The following is a 13232-nucleotide window of genomic DNA, read 5'->3' on the forward strand; positions in this document are numbered from 1 at the left end:
TGTGTCGTTTTGCTCAGGGCCAGCCCGAAGCGAGAATGGCTTTTCTGTTGGTCAGTTCCTAGTTTTGCTACCATCATCCTACCATCCGAATCCTAGTAAGTCTATTCTCCACTGAACTGAGCTGAGTGCAGCTGACTGCAGACACGGCAGTGCCCATTTGCCACCCCAGAGAGGCCGAGCAGCGGCGTGTGTGTGGCCACGGCCCCTCCACTCTCCCAGCAAATTCACGCGGGCCTGCGCGCGGACAGAGAGCGGGTGTGTGGAGGCCGCGGGCCCGGCACACTGGGCCACCGGCGTTTGGGCGGGGAGGAGCCTGTACCGGCTGAGCGGGGAGGAGGAGGAGCCCGGACGGCGGGAGCGGCTGCGGCGCGCGGGCACCCTCGGAGCCGCGTGCTGGGGGTCCTAGGGGCCCACCGCGCTCAGGCAGACGTTCAGATGCTCCGACAGACATGGTCTATACCCCAGGAAAGGGGAGCGGGTCGGTCCACTCCCGCAGACAGGCCCACCGATGAACCGGTCGCCACCACCCCGCCGGGAAAAAGGCATTGACGGTCAGGCCGCGCTGTTTCTTTAAGACCGTGTTCCTACTAACACTGACGGTGAGTAACTTGGTCCTGGGTCTCAGGAGAGATCCCGAGGTGGGATGGGCCCTTGGCCTCCTATGGATAGGCGAGTGAGAGTAAAAATCTCTGGGCGTGAAATTTGGGGAAGTTATGAATGGGGGGAGGGGCGGGATCCGATTTGAGCCAAAGCCCCCAGGTACCTTGTACATTTTAACAGGGTTCCTGGAGAGGGCGGGTAGACTAAGCAAGGCCAAGTTCCAAAGGGAGGAGAGTCCCAGCTGGCTTCAGCGTCCACGAGGCACAGTCCTTCACGAATCTTGGTAAGCGTGGTAGCTTGTGAATTAGGGTGAATGGCAGAAGCCAGGGCTTCGGGGATGGTGGGCGAGGTAGTGGAACTGACCACTGCCGGCTGTCAGGTAGGCCTTGGGCACCCAGTTCTGCAGACAGTTTTCTGGAGTAAGAAGTGGAGCTAGCCAGCCCACACACGGGGTATCCAGTAGCCCCTTAGGAGCTCAGAGGGCACCGTAGCAAGCAGCTGGCAGCACTGTGCCTCCCTGGTGCTCACTGGATAGAAGGGGAGAGGCTGAGTGATGAGGCTCACTTCATTTTGGGTGAGCAGAATGAAGACTGTGAAGTCACAGAGGCAGTGGAACGCTACAGCTGGCTGCTGGGGCAGAGGAAAGGTGTCACCCAGGCAGGCTCAGGGCTTTCTGGCTGTGAAAGGGAGCCTCTAGGATCAGCAGGGCATGTATGGTGCCTATGGTAGACTGATTGGTTGGGTGAGGCCACCCTACCACAAGGGTCCCCCTCCTCATCCTACACAGGAATGAAAACCGTCCCATATCCACTTTATGGAAGCCTAAATACCACCAACACCATGTGGAAGGAAGGCAGAAGAGAGACCAAGTGGCACATCCTGCCACCCTCCTTTCTCCCAAACCTCTTCCTAGGCTGACCACCCTTGCTATGTCCAAGCCCAGCTTTGTGGGCTTTCTGTTCCTCGTGAGTAGCTGATGTTCAGGATTTGGGGTACCAGGGCTCTGGCAAATATGTGCTGGAGAGCAGATGAGTCTGGAAGATGACCACTGACTCCTTCCCTCCTACTTCTCCAGATGCAGAGGCCTCCATGGCTGTGATAAGCCTGCTGTTCTTGGCAGTGATGTATGTTGTTCACCACCCCCTAATGGTCAGTGAACGGATGGACCTGGACACACTAGCCAGGAGTCGACAGCTGGAGAAGCGAATGAGTGAGGAGATGCGTCTGCTAGAGATGGAATTTGAAGAGAGAAAGCGAGCAGCTGAGCAGAAGCAGAAGGCAGAGAACTTCTGGAGAGGAGACATATCCAGTGACCAGTTAATGCTGGGGAAGAAAGACATGGGGTGGCCGTTCCAGGCCGATGGCCAGGAGGGGCCTCTGGGCTGGATTCTGGGAAACCTGTGGAACACTGGCCTCTTTTGCCTTTTTCTCATCTTTGAGCTCCTGCGACAGAACATGCAGCATGAGCCGGCCTTTGATTCCAGCAGTGAGGAGGAGGAGGAGGAGGAGGAAGTCCATGTTGTACCTGTTACCTCTTACAACTGGCTTACTGACTTCCCCTCCCAGGAGGCCCTGGACTCCTTTTACAAACACTATGTCCAAAATGCCATCCGTGACCTGCCCTCCACCTGTGAGTTCGTGGAGAGTTTTGTGGACGATCTCATTGAGGCCTGTCGGGTGCTCAGCTGCCAAGAGGCTCACCCACAGTTGGAAGACTGCTTGGGCATCGGGGCTGCCTTTGAGAAATGGGGAACCGTCCATGAGACCCAGAAATTTGATATCCTGGTGCCCATTGTCCCACCACAGGGCACCATGTTTGTCCTGGAGATGAGGGATCCAGCCCTGGGCTGCCGCTGTGGCTGTGTGCTGGTGGAGTCAGAATGCATGTGCAAGCGTGAGAAACTCCTAGGAGACGTGCTGTGCCTGGTGCACCACCACAGGGACCCCTCAGTGGTCTTGGGCAAGTGCAGTAGCTCCATCAAGGCAGCTTTCTGCACCAGCTTCCACCTAGATGTGTGCAAGACTGTGCAGTGGTTCCAGAACATGATGAGCAATGCCTGGGCCCTTGTGGCCCACAAGTATGACTTTAAACTCAGTCTCCCACCATCTACCACCTCCTGCAAGCTTAGGCTGGACTATCGCTCAGGCCGCTTTCTCTCAATCCACTTGGTCCTGGGGGTGCAACGAGAAGACACCTTGGTCTACTTGGTGAGTCACGCTCCTCATCAGGAGCAGCTCACCAGTGTGGACTGGCCTGAGTCCTTTGTGGCCTGTGAGCACTTGTTCCTGAAGCTGGTGGGGCGCTTTGCCCCTGAGAACACCTGTCACCTCAAGTGCCTCCAGATCATTTTAAGTCTCTGGCAGCATCAGAGCTTACCCCACGGAGCATCCTGCCCCATCCTCACCTCTTACCACTTTAAAACAGCCCTCATGCACCTCTTGGTACGGCTGCCCCTCACGGACTGGGCGCACAACATGCTCTCTCAGCGGCTCCAGGACATTCTCTGGTTCTTGGGCCATGGTATCCAGCAAAGGTCCCTCCATCATTTCCTCATTGGTAACACTTTGCTGCCCCTGACCATCCCGATCCCTAAGACATTTAGGAATGCTGAGCCTGTCAATCTCTTCCAACACCTGGTGCTCAACCCCAAGGCACATTCACAGGCAGTGGAAGAGTTCCAAAACCTTCTGACCCAGGTGAAAACTCTGCCTCATGCCCCACTGGCTGCAGCACCTTGATGTAAAGACCATTTATAAAAAACAGATGAAGGTATTTCTAATTCCTTGGACTACAAAAGCATTTATTTTTTCAGATGTATCAGTGGTATATGTGACTTTCACCTTGCTAGTGGGGGCTATGATAGCTAAGACACTTTAAGGAGTGTGTGAGGTGGTCATGAGGATGAGCCTAATGACCCTGCAGGGCCTAATCAAGGGTGGGTCATCTGAGATTTTCTTCTGCTTAACTTTGATCATGACCCAAAGAAGGTCAAGGGAAATGAATGTTACGGGAGGATCTTGCTGCTAAGGAGTTGAGATCCAAAGGGGGACTGTGAAGTTGTGGTTTTTTAATCAACACTGAATCGAGAGAACCAGAGAATACCTCCATTCTGGCTTATTCCTTTTTGTGATGAACTCCCAATATGTTCCTTGTGAACTGGTTTCCTTTTTGAACTGTTAGTTTAATTCCTATTCAAGCTGGTGGCACTCCATTTTATCCTAAATACTGTGATGGGCAATTTCTCATATTTTAGGATCTAATTTTTCAAAACGTCACTATTTTGAAGGTATATCCAAGGCCAGGCGCGGTGGCTCACGCCTGTAATCCCAGCACTTGGGGGGCCAAGGTGGGTGGATCGCTTGAGCTCAGGAGTTTGAGACCACCCTGGACAACATGGTGAAACTTGTCTCTGCTAAAATATAAAAAACTAGCTGGGCATGGTGGTGTGTGCCTGTAGTCCCATCTACTCAGGAGGCTGAGGCACAAGAATCACCTGGAGGTGGAGGTTGCTGTGAGACGAGATCACACCACTGCACTTCAGTTTGTGCTACAGAGTGAGACTCCATCTAAAAAAAAAAAAAAGAGGGAGAGAAAAAAGAAAATATAATCAAGATGTAAGATGTTTACATTCCATTTTCTTAATTTAATCCTATTTTTATATGCCAATAGAGATGTTTTTATGCATCTGAAAAAGCTACCTAATTTATTAGCATTGATTCACAAATATTAAGTCAACAGTAACCTGTCTCATAATTGAGACAATATGTTTACTATAATCAATGAAATAGCTAACATCTGATGACCTTTTTAGTGCCTGGAGGCAACATAATAAAGGCCTTCACAAGGACAATCTTACTGGGGGCTCTGAGATGAACAATTACTTTGTTTCTTGGGGGAGCCACTTGTTAAATGTAAAGGTTTAGCTGCCATGTTTAGCTGTGCTTTTTCTCAGTCTGGTCATGCCTCCTTTGTATTTTATTTTTTCAAAAATGACAAAGGTATTACTTGAACTGTGTTTGTGGTTTTGAAAGAGGGGTCATCACAATCCAGGTTCATAGTCAGGTTTGTATAGGAAAGGATTGGGAAGCAGTCCACCTGTAAAATCATGATTCTAGAGATATGATTGGTATATTTTTCCCTTATTTCAAAACCATGGGATGCTGAGAAGGAGTGTTAAGAAATGCAACTATGGTTATGGGTATGGTTGTTTTGGAAATGCCAATGCCGTTCTATCTACACTGCCAAGATGATCTGCTGGGGAAAGTAACCTGTCTCCACCGAATTTGACCTCAGTGGGGATCAGATGTTGGCTGTTATGGGCTTCAGTCATAGAATACATACCTTCCCCTCCAGCCAAAAATCAGTTTAAAAATGTCCCAAAGCTGGGTACAGTGGCTCACACCTGTAATCTCAGCACTTTGGGAGGCTTAGGTGGGCAGATCACCTGAGCCCAGGAGTTCAAGACAAGCCTGGGCAACATGTCACGACCCTGTCTCTACAAAAAAATAGCTGGGCGTGTGGTGGCATACACCCGTGGTCCCTGCTACTCTGGAAGTTAAGGCAGAAAGCCTAACCTCCTGCTTGAGCCCGGGAGGTCAAGGCTGCAGTGAGCTATGATAGTGCTGCTGTACTCCAGCAAGCCTGGGAAAAACAGTGAGACCCTGTCTGGAAAAAAAAAAAAAGTCTCCCAGAAGCTGATGCCAGTCAGTATTTTGGGCTCCCAGTACACAATAGCTACTGTGTTCCCACGTTGCCGGTGTCTGTCAGGTACTGCTTTCAAGGCAAGATGCAATGATGGTTCTCTGCTGGTAGGATTTTGGTGTTTTAGAAACATCCATATACTTTTTGTTTAGACAATTATTTGCTGATGTTTTAAGTTACAAGTCAATAAAGGAGACTATTTTCTGTATACATTGGAATCTATGCAGCAACACAGCCAGCAGATCAGCATTCTCACATGCCTGTTCCCAAGAAGTTCATGTTACCCTAATAGCTCCATTCAGTACATCCTGGTATTTCTCAATGTACTTTGAACCAGTCTGCCTTGTGGTTTCCCAGTGGCATGGCCAATAGCCAGAAAAGAATAAGGAAAATCTAGGTGATTAATTCTCATGTTGCCCAAACCAAAGTATCAGCCAAATTAGAAGATCTTAGTGGTTACAAACAATGTGCATAAACTCTGAAAGTCTGCTCAGGTAGAAAGAAGGTGGTATGATTTCTAGGAGTTGGTTGTCTCTAGTCTAATAGATAAAAAAGAAAACAAAGACCAGCTGTGGGTACAGTAGCTCACTCAAGTAATCCCAGCACTTTGGGAGGTCGAGGTAGGCAGATCACTTGAGGTCAATAGTTCGAAACCACCTGGCCAACGTGGTGGAACCTCATCTCTACTAAAAATTTAAAGAAATTTGCCAGGCATTGTGGCAGGTGCCTGTAATCCCAGCTACTCAGGAAGCTCAGGCAGGAGAATCGCTTGAACCTGGGAGGTAGAGGTTGCAGTGAGCTGAGATCACGCCATTGCAATCCAGCCTGGGTGACAGAGTGAGACTCTGTCTCAAAAAAAAAAAGAAAAAGAAAACATAAAAGATGATTACAAAGGGAGCAGTCAGCAAAGCTGGAGTGGGGCAGAGGGTGCAAGAAAGTGTACTAAAAAAAAAATAGTAGTAATGGAAAGAACAGACCTGTAGTGCTCTGGGAATACTCTTACAATTAAAGAGGAAACCTCTCCAGATAGGAAGTTAAGCTTTATTCTAAAACAAAACCTGGCTAGCCCCCAGGATACAACCGCAGTTATAGTAACGGGAATGCTTAGTGTTCACCAAGCTTTCCCAGTGTTCAGGACACTGTTCTGATGGCTTTACATCTGGTAACTTGTTTAATATTCATACTATAACCCCATGAAGTGGCCCCTTCATCCCCTCCATTTTACATGTGAGGAAACTGAGGCACAGAAAGGGTATGCAACTTCCCCAAGGTCACATAGCTAGTAAGTGGCAGAGTCTGGAAGAAACTGTCTGCCCTAGCAACCTTTCAGCTTGGTCTTGGAAATAAAACAAGATGTAAAGGTTAAAGGGTTTTGAAAAGCAAAAAGTACTATATTTTAGAAGATGGTATGTTACTGTTTAGAAATTCTAGAAGACAGAAATTGTTGGTTCTTAGCCCAATCTTAAGGTCAGGAATTTTGTATAACATGCAAAAATTAAAGGTATTTGCTTAGAGGCCAAAATGAATGCAAAGCCATTTCAACTACTTGCCCACTGAGTCCCAGGGACTTGATGGTTTCTATCACAGACTACATCTTTATATAACCCAGTGGCAGACTGGGAGGTCAGGGCAAATTTGAAGCCAAAAGATTTCTTGTTCAGGTGGCCAATGGATAACGCTATTGTTCCTCACCTAAACTAAGGCAGTTTCCCATTTATCTGGGGGAAGTAGAATCTCCACGAAGAGCAAAATGGGGTGGGGAAAGGAGATGACGACGGCAGCTCTGCTTTTCTGGCAGCCCAGGAGCAGTGGAGGAAGCTTACTACTTTACTTTTACACAAATAGAGGTATTGAGCTTTGTACACCACTGACACCAGTGATAAATCATTCACTCTTTTGGCACCCTTCATAGCCCTAACAACGAAACAAAGATGGCATTCAGAGCAGGAGACAAAAGACCTGCTTGCACAAGGCAGCCCTGATCCACAGAGATGCTGGGCATGGAGCTGGCTTTGCCTCCTTGCACGTGAAGCTGGAAGCAGCTCAGACAACTCCATTACCCCCACTGAACAGTCTCAAGGCTCACCTAGTGAGTCACCTAGTAGCTTTCCTCTGCCAGGGCTTCCAAGCTGTTCTTCAGAGGCTCCTGATTCAGTGTGTCACCTCCCAACCCTTGATGCTCTTAGTGTAGATATGGAATCCAGAGGATCACACTTGTCCCAATGACCTCCCTCAGATGCATTCAACAGAAAACAAGTGAGGGAGATGACAGGGACCCTAGCATAGACGAGCAAGTTCAGTGAAGGGGATACTGCCTTCCCTGTTTTATGGATGAGGAAGAAAATGAGGCCCAGAGAGGTTAATGTGCACAATCCAGGATTTAAACTTGTCTTCCAGCTGTACTCATTGAATACATATTTAAGTACTTGCTGTGTCAGCCAGCATCAGGCAGTGGGAAAACCATGTTGAGCAGATATGGCTTCATCTGCATGGAGCTGACAGTCTATGGAGGAGACAGACATGAAACAGTCACCCTAGCGCATGTAAAATTGCAGCTCTGACAAGTTCTCTTGAAGCCTCCAGTATGGAGAGTTGTGCATATCAGGGAAGGCCTCCTTGAGGAAGTAAGGGGAGCGGAAACTTGATTGGAACCATGGGGGTGAAGATGGGGATGAAGAGGATCCTAGCTAGAGGAGTGTGTGTGTGTGTGCAAAGGGTCAGTGTTAGGAGCAGACCTGATGAGGGGAATCTGAAGGCCAGGGGGAGCAAGGGGAGCAAGGTCCCCGAGGAGGCTAGAGAGGCTGCCAGAGTGGGGAGGAGGGGTAGGCAGACCCTTCCAGGGCCTTGTAGGACGCTTAGAGGTTCCCAGGGCAGTGGAACCCCTGAAGGGTAACATTCCAGAAGGAAGTGGTTGGGGAGAAGTGGGAGTGACAGCTCAGATTTGGACTTCCGCAAACAACACTCAGCCTGAGTAGGGGGTCAGAGCAGGCCATTGAGAAGGTAAAGTGGATGGAAGGAGAGAGGCAGGATTGGAGATTTTGAGGAGGTGAAAAGAGGTTGCTTGATAATGGATTGTGTGGGGAGAGAAAGCGAGGGAGCCCCCAAGGATGACACTTGGGGGCTGATTTGGGTTCTCAGGTGGCTGATGGTATCATTTGCTGAGATGAAGTGTCAACCCCTTTCCTCTAACTGACACAGCCGTACACTGAAGATGTGAAGGTGGTCACTAGAAGAACAACAAATAGGCTTTAAAAAGTGGTTTTTGACCAGGTGCAGTGGCTCATGCCTATAATACCAGCACTTTGGGAGGCAGAAACAGGTGGATCACCTGAGGTCAGGGGCTCGAGACCAGCCTAATCAACACGGTGAAACCCCACCTCTACTAAAAATACAAAAATTAGCTGGGCTTGGTGGAGGGCGCCTATAATCCCAGCTATTCAGGAGGCTGAGGGAGGAGAATCGCTTGAACCCAGGAAGTGGAGGCTGCAGTGAGCCCAGATTGCACCATTGCACTCCAGCCTGGGTGACAGAGCAAGACTCAGTGTCAAAAAAGAAAAAAGTGGTTTTCAACAAAGGGTGGAACTTTTTGGTTGACAAAATGACTAAGAGCACTGATGGCATTTAGTGGGCAAATGGTGTCGGAGAGGCTCAAGAGCCCACAAAGAGGGTAAACATCCTATCATGGCAAGAATTGTTTCACCCTGAATGCCAATAGTGCCCTTGAAAAGAAACAGTATAAAAGATGCCAGAAATGAGAGTTACAATAAACCCTAGGATGTGCTAGGGATATTCCTGGGAATCATCCTGGCCTTTACCCCCATAATTCAATCATTAGGGTCATTTTGTGCTCGTTTCGCTTTTTCGACTTTTTTTTTGAAGGGCAGGGGTGGTTTCCAGGAAGCTTTTCACAAGAATCTGAAAACGATGGCCTTCATCTGTTGTTGTTGTTTTTTTTTTTTTTGAGACAGAGTCTTGCTCTATCACCCAGCCTGGAATGCAGTGAGTGGCACGACCTCGACTCTGCAACCTCCACCTCCCGGCTTCAAGTGATTCTACTGCCTCAGCCTCCCGAGTAGCTGGGACTACAGGCGCACGCCACCACATCCAACTAATTTTTTAGACAGGGTTTCGCCATGTGGGCCAGGCTGGTCTTGAACTCCTGACCTCGTGATCCGCCCGCCTAGGCCTCCCAAAGTGTTGGGATTACAGGCGTGAGCCAGCGCGCCTGGCTGCCCTTCATCTTATACTGTATTATTTTATGCTATATTAAATGTACATACAGCATTTCTGCATCAGTTCTTCCCTCGCCTGGAAGGCGCCTCATTCCCTTGTTGGCTCCGGCTCCCTTCCATCCCTCTCCCCCAGGTTTTCAGCGGCTGCGCACACAACACAGGCCTGTACGGGAAATAAACCTTGTTTTCTCGGTCATCCGCCTTGCCATTAGAAAGTAAATTCCACGAAAGACGGGCCCTTGCTCGTCCTGCTCGACACTGGGTCCCCAAGTCCAGTCCTGCACCTAGTGCTCAAAAGGAGGGCGTTTTCATACTATTTTAGGGGGTTCCACACTAGACTACAAGAAGTCCACTCACATGGGGCCCTCAAGCCAGAACGCCTCACTCCCGCGCCACCCGAGCGATCCTTGCCGGCAGAGGCCCGAGGTGGTCTGCGCAGGCGCGTTGCTGGCCCCGCCTCCGGCGACGTCACGCGGCCGTTACGGCGCTCAGGCGTCTAGACGCGCGCAATTTAAAACCAGCTCTGGAGACACCGAAGCAAGATGGGACCTCCAGGCCCAGGTGAGGCCGCGCAATTGGGAGGCGCGGCGGGGAAGGGCCCGGAGTGAAGCAGTGCTTCGGGCGGGCAGGGCTGGCGGGCTGGGCTGGGCGGGGAGAAGAGATATGCTCAGCCTGGGTCTCGGCCCTGCGGCCTTGGGCAGAGAGGGCAGAGGCAGGTGTTGGGGGAGGAGAGGGACGGCCCCTGTACGTTCAGCCAGTCAGGATGCTGCTTTGGCCCGCGTTGGAGCAAGCGCAAGACCTACCGCACTGAGTCCGGGCGCGGGCGGTGGGGCGACTTCTTCACCGGGCTCCTGAAGCATGTTCGATGTCTCTCTATTAAAAAGGTGGTTTTCCTGTAATAAACGTTATTTTCAGGGCCTTGGAAGCGATATGGTTACCGTTGTATGCTTGGCAGGCATGGATTTATTTTTACATTCATTCAAAAGTATTGAGCACTCTCGTTAGGCGCTCCCTCTGAACAAAACTGATAAAATCTCTATATTGTTGAAGTTGAGGAGACAATAAGCAAAAGAAATAATTACAGGTGAGGCTGAATGCTGTGATTGAGAATAGCGGGGGGTTGGGGATGGCTCCGCTAGGGGTTCAGGGAAGATCTTTAGGAAGAGACTAAGGAACATGTTTCAGGCAGAAGGAACAAGTACAAAAACGAGGCAGGGGAGAGCCTGACCTAGCCTAGCCTAGGACCTGACCAGAACATTGTGATCAAGCTTAGTGAGGTCTGACACGTAGACAGGGTTTGGAGGCCTTGGTAAGAGGTATGGAATTTTAGTTACGTTTTGGACATGGTATCTGTGACTTACCGGAGAGACACACTCAGGTGAAGGGGTCTGTAATTACTTAGATGAAAGTTTGGCTCTCAAGGGAGTTATATGGACCACTCAGGGAAGTGGCCCATGGAGTGAGACAAATTTGGATACCATTATCATATAGATCATGAAACAGGTGAGAACACCAGGAAGGCCTTGTACATCTAGGACCAACATTTAGAAGCCGGATAGAGAAGGATGAGCTGGGAAAACTCAAAAGACAGTGGTATAGAAGCCAAGAGTGTTTCGACAAGGAAGGGACTGTCAGCTGTTTCAAATGCTGCTGAATTCCAAGAGAAAGGCCAGAAAAGTGACCATAGGCTTTGGCAACATGGAAGTTGTAGATGATCACAACAAGATAGTTTTCATAAAGTTGGAAAAGGAACCAGACCAGAGTGGGTTGACAATGAGTATGAAATGAGGAAGTCGACATAGGAAGTGTCTTTGAGCTTAGTAACCTTCGGTTGAATGACAGGATGCATAATATGAAAGGCAAGGAGAGAAACGATGGAAAGAAGATTTGGAGAATTAAAGCATGCCTTTAATTCCAAGTTCAGTTTCTTAGACAAGGTTCTCCTTCAGTGCTTCCTATTTCTGTTAGGATCTCTTCTCCCAAAGTCTAGCTTCTTTCCTTAGCCTGTAGCCTGCTGTGCTGACATCCAAATACTGTCTTCGCAAGTCCTCTTGATTCTGTTTCTAAAAATGTCTCTTGCTATTTTTACTTTGTTTTGACCCCAGGTATGAGTTATGTGTTAATCATACTCTTCAGCTTATGAGAAGCCATCAGGGGACACCTGAGGTTCTTGTATTTTATTTATTCCCTTTTATCCCTATTCACGACCCCTATTCTTCCCTCACATGGGCAACCATTTTGTGTTTGTTGTGTATCACTATTTTTAAAGTATTCCTATTAAATATGTGTTGTACATTATTTTTTCCTTTGTATCATCAATTCTGAACCAGTTGAAGTATAAATTCTTATTCCCATTTGGGGGATGAAACAAATTCTTAGAGCATTTACTCGCTTAAATTTCACCAGCTAGTAAATGACAGAGCTGGGGTTGAATCCAGTCTTTCTGGTTCTTAAACTTGGAAACCTTCCCTAAGGTCTCTCAGTTTGGTCATCTCTCTCTTTCAGTGATCTTGTTTGTTGCTTTACTATAGTAGGCCACAACCACTCACGCATTACCATAGTCACACCCTAGACCTCCTCATTAACAATAGGTGCACTACTCTGTCATCTTAACTTTAAGTACTCCACTTTTTTTTTTTTTTAATTATTATTTTTAGAGGCAGGGTCTTTCTGTGTTGCTCAGGCTGGAGGGCAGTGGCTATTCACAGGTGCTGTCATAGTCCACTGAAGCCTTGAACTTCTGGGCTCAAGCAAACAGCCTCCTGAGTAGCTGGAACCACAGGTGCCTGGCAAAGTACCCCACTTCTCAGTCCAACCTGTATCTTTCTAATTCACTCTCTCTTTTTCCCTGACTCCAACAATTTTTTTTTTTTTTTTTTGAGACAGAGTCTCGCTCTGTTGCCCAGGCTGGAGTGCAAGTGGTTTGATTTTGGCTCATTGTAACCTCTGCTTCCCAGGTTCAAGTGATGCTCCTGCCTCAGCCTCCCAAGTAGCTGGGACTACAGGCATGTGCCACCACACCTGGTTAATTTTTGTATTTTTAGTAGAGACAGGGTTTTGTCGTGTTGGCCAGGCTGGTCTCCAACTCCTGACCTCAAGTGATCCTCCTGCCTCAGCCTCCCAAAATGCTAGGATTACAGGTGTGAGCCACTGCACCTGGCCTTGTTTTTACTTCCTATTTTGGTGGGGGGGAGGTGAGACCATCCTCAAGTCTGCCATTGCACCTGCTCCTTACCTGCATCTGTGCCTGTTCCTCTGCCTTTTCTGTTTTTGCTGAAAACGGGCTCTCTGTGATCTCTACAAAGGCAACCTCTTTACCTACTTGAGTACATTGTTCTGCAAATTTTACCCTTTCTTTTGCATGATAACTGTGATAGGCTGAATAACTTTCCCTATAAGATGTCCAGAACCTGTGAATATGTTATCTTACATGGTGAAAGGGATTTTGCACATGTGATTAAGTTAAGGCTCTTGGGAAGGAGAGATTATCGTGGATCATCTGGGCGGGCCTGGTGTAATCACAACGCACCTTATAAGAGGAAGGTAGTCCTGTCAGAGTGGGAACAGATGTGATGACAGAAGAGGTAAGAGTGATTGGGGGACAGTGAGCCAAGGAATATAGGCAGCTCTGAAGCTGCAAAAGGCAAGGAGCAGATTCTCTCCTAAAGCCTCCAGAATGAATGTTACCCTCTATAGCT

At 48.6% G+C, this 13232-nt stretch overlaps 2 protein-coding genes and 1 long non-coding RNA gene across 10 annotated transcripts in view; 2 read left to right on the plus strand and 1 right to left on the minus strand.

Moving 5' to 3' along the window:
- The first annotated feature begins 336 nt into the window (after positions 1 to 336).
- On the plus strand, positions 337 to 9728 carry ITPRIPL1 (ITPRIP like 1). Of its 6 annotated transcripts, XM_078348612.1 has the most exons (4): positions 337 to 599; positions 781 to 883; positions 1676 to 3370; positions 9271 to 9728. In XM_078348612.1, exon 3 carries the CDS (start codon positions 1690 to 1692, stop codon positions 3337 to 3339), a length of 1650 nt encoding a protein of 549 aa, XP_078204738.1. In that variant the 5' UTR covers positions 337 to 599; positions 781 to 883; positions 1676 to 1689; the 3' UTR covers positions 3340 to 3370; positions 9271 to 9728. The 6 variants fall into 6 exon arrangements, with proteins under 6 accessions (XP_078204738.1, XP_078204736.1, XP_035127450.2 ...); XM_078348610.1 differs by lacking the exon at positions 781 to 883; XM_035271559.3 differs by lacking the exon at positions 9271 to 9728 and having other exon boundaries at positions 1676 to 5508.
- LOC144579218 (uncharacterized) lies at positions 4030 to 9967 on the minus strand. The gene is made up of 3 exons (XR_013526301.1): positions 9892 to 9967; positions 9583 to 9697; positions 4030 to 4167 (listed from the first exon to the last, which is right to left on the minus strand). It is a non-coding gene; the product is annotated as an uncharacterized LOC144579218 (long non-coding RNA).
- Positions 9968 to 10008: 41 nt separating this feature from the next.
- NCAPH (non-SMC condensin I complex subunit H) overlaps positions 10009 to 13232 on the plus strand; it is a 46977-nt gene continuing 43753 nt past the window's right edge. For all 3 annotated transcript variants that reach the window (XM_078348608.1, XM_008980062.5, XM_008980063.5), the window contains exon 1: positions 10009 to 10095. In XM_078348608.1, the coding sequence (XP_078204734.1) occupies positions 10077 to 10095 (19 nt within the window). In that variant the 5' untranslated portion in view covers positions 10009 to 10076. The remainder of the gene's footprint in view (positions 10096 to 13232) is intronic.

The sequence above is a fragment of the Callithrix jacchus genome, chromosome 14 (assembly GCF_049354715.1).
Source record: "Callithrix jacchus isolate 240 chromosome 14, calJac240_pri, whole genome shotgun sequence".
Lineage (NCBI taxonomy): Eukaryota > Metazoa > Chordata > Mammalia > Primates > Cebidae > Callithrix > Callithrix jacchus.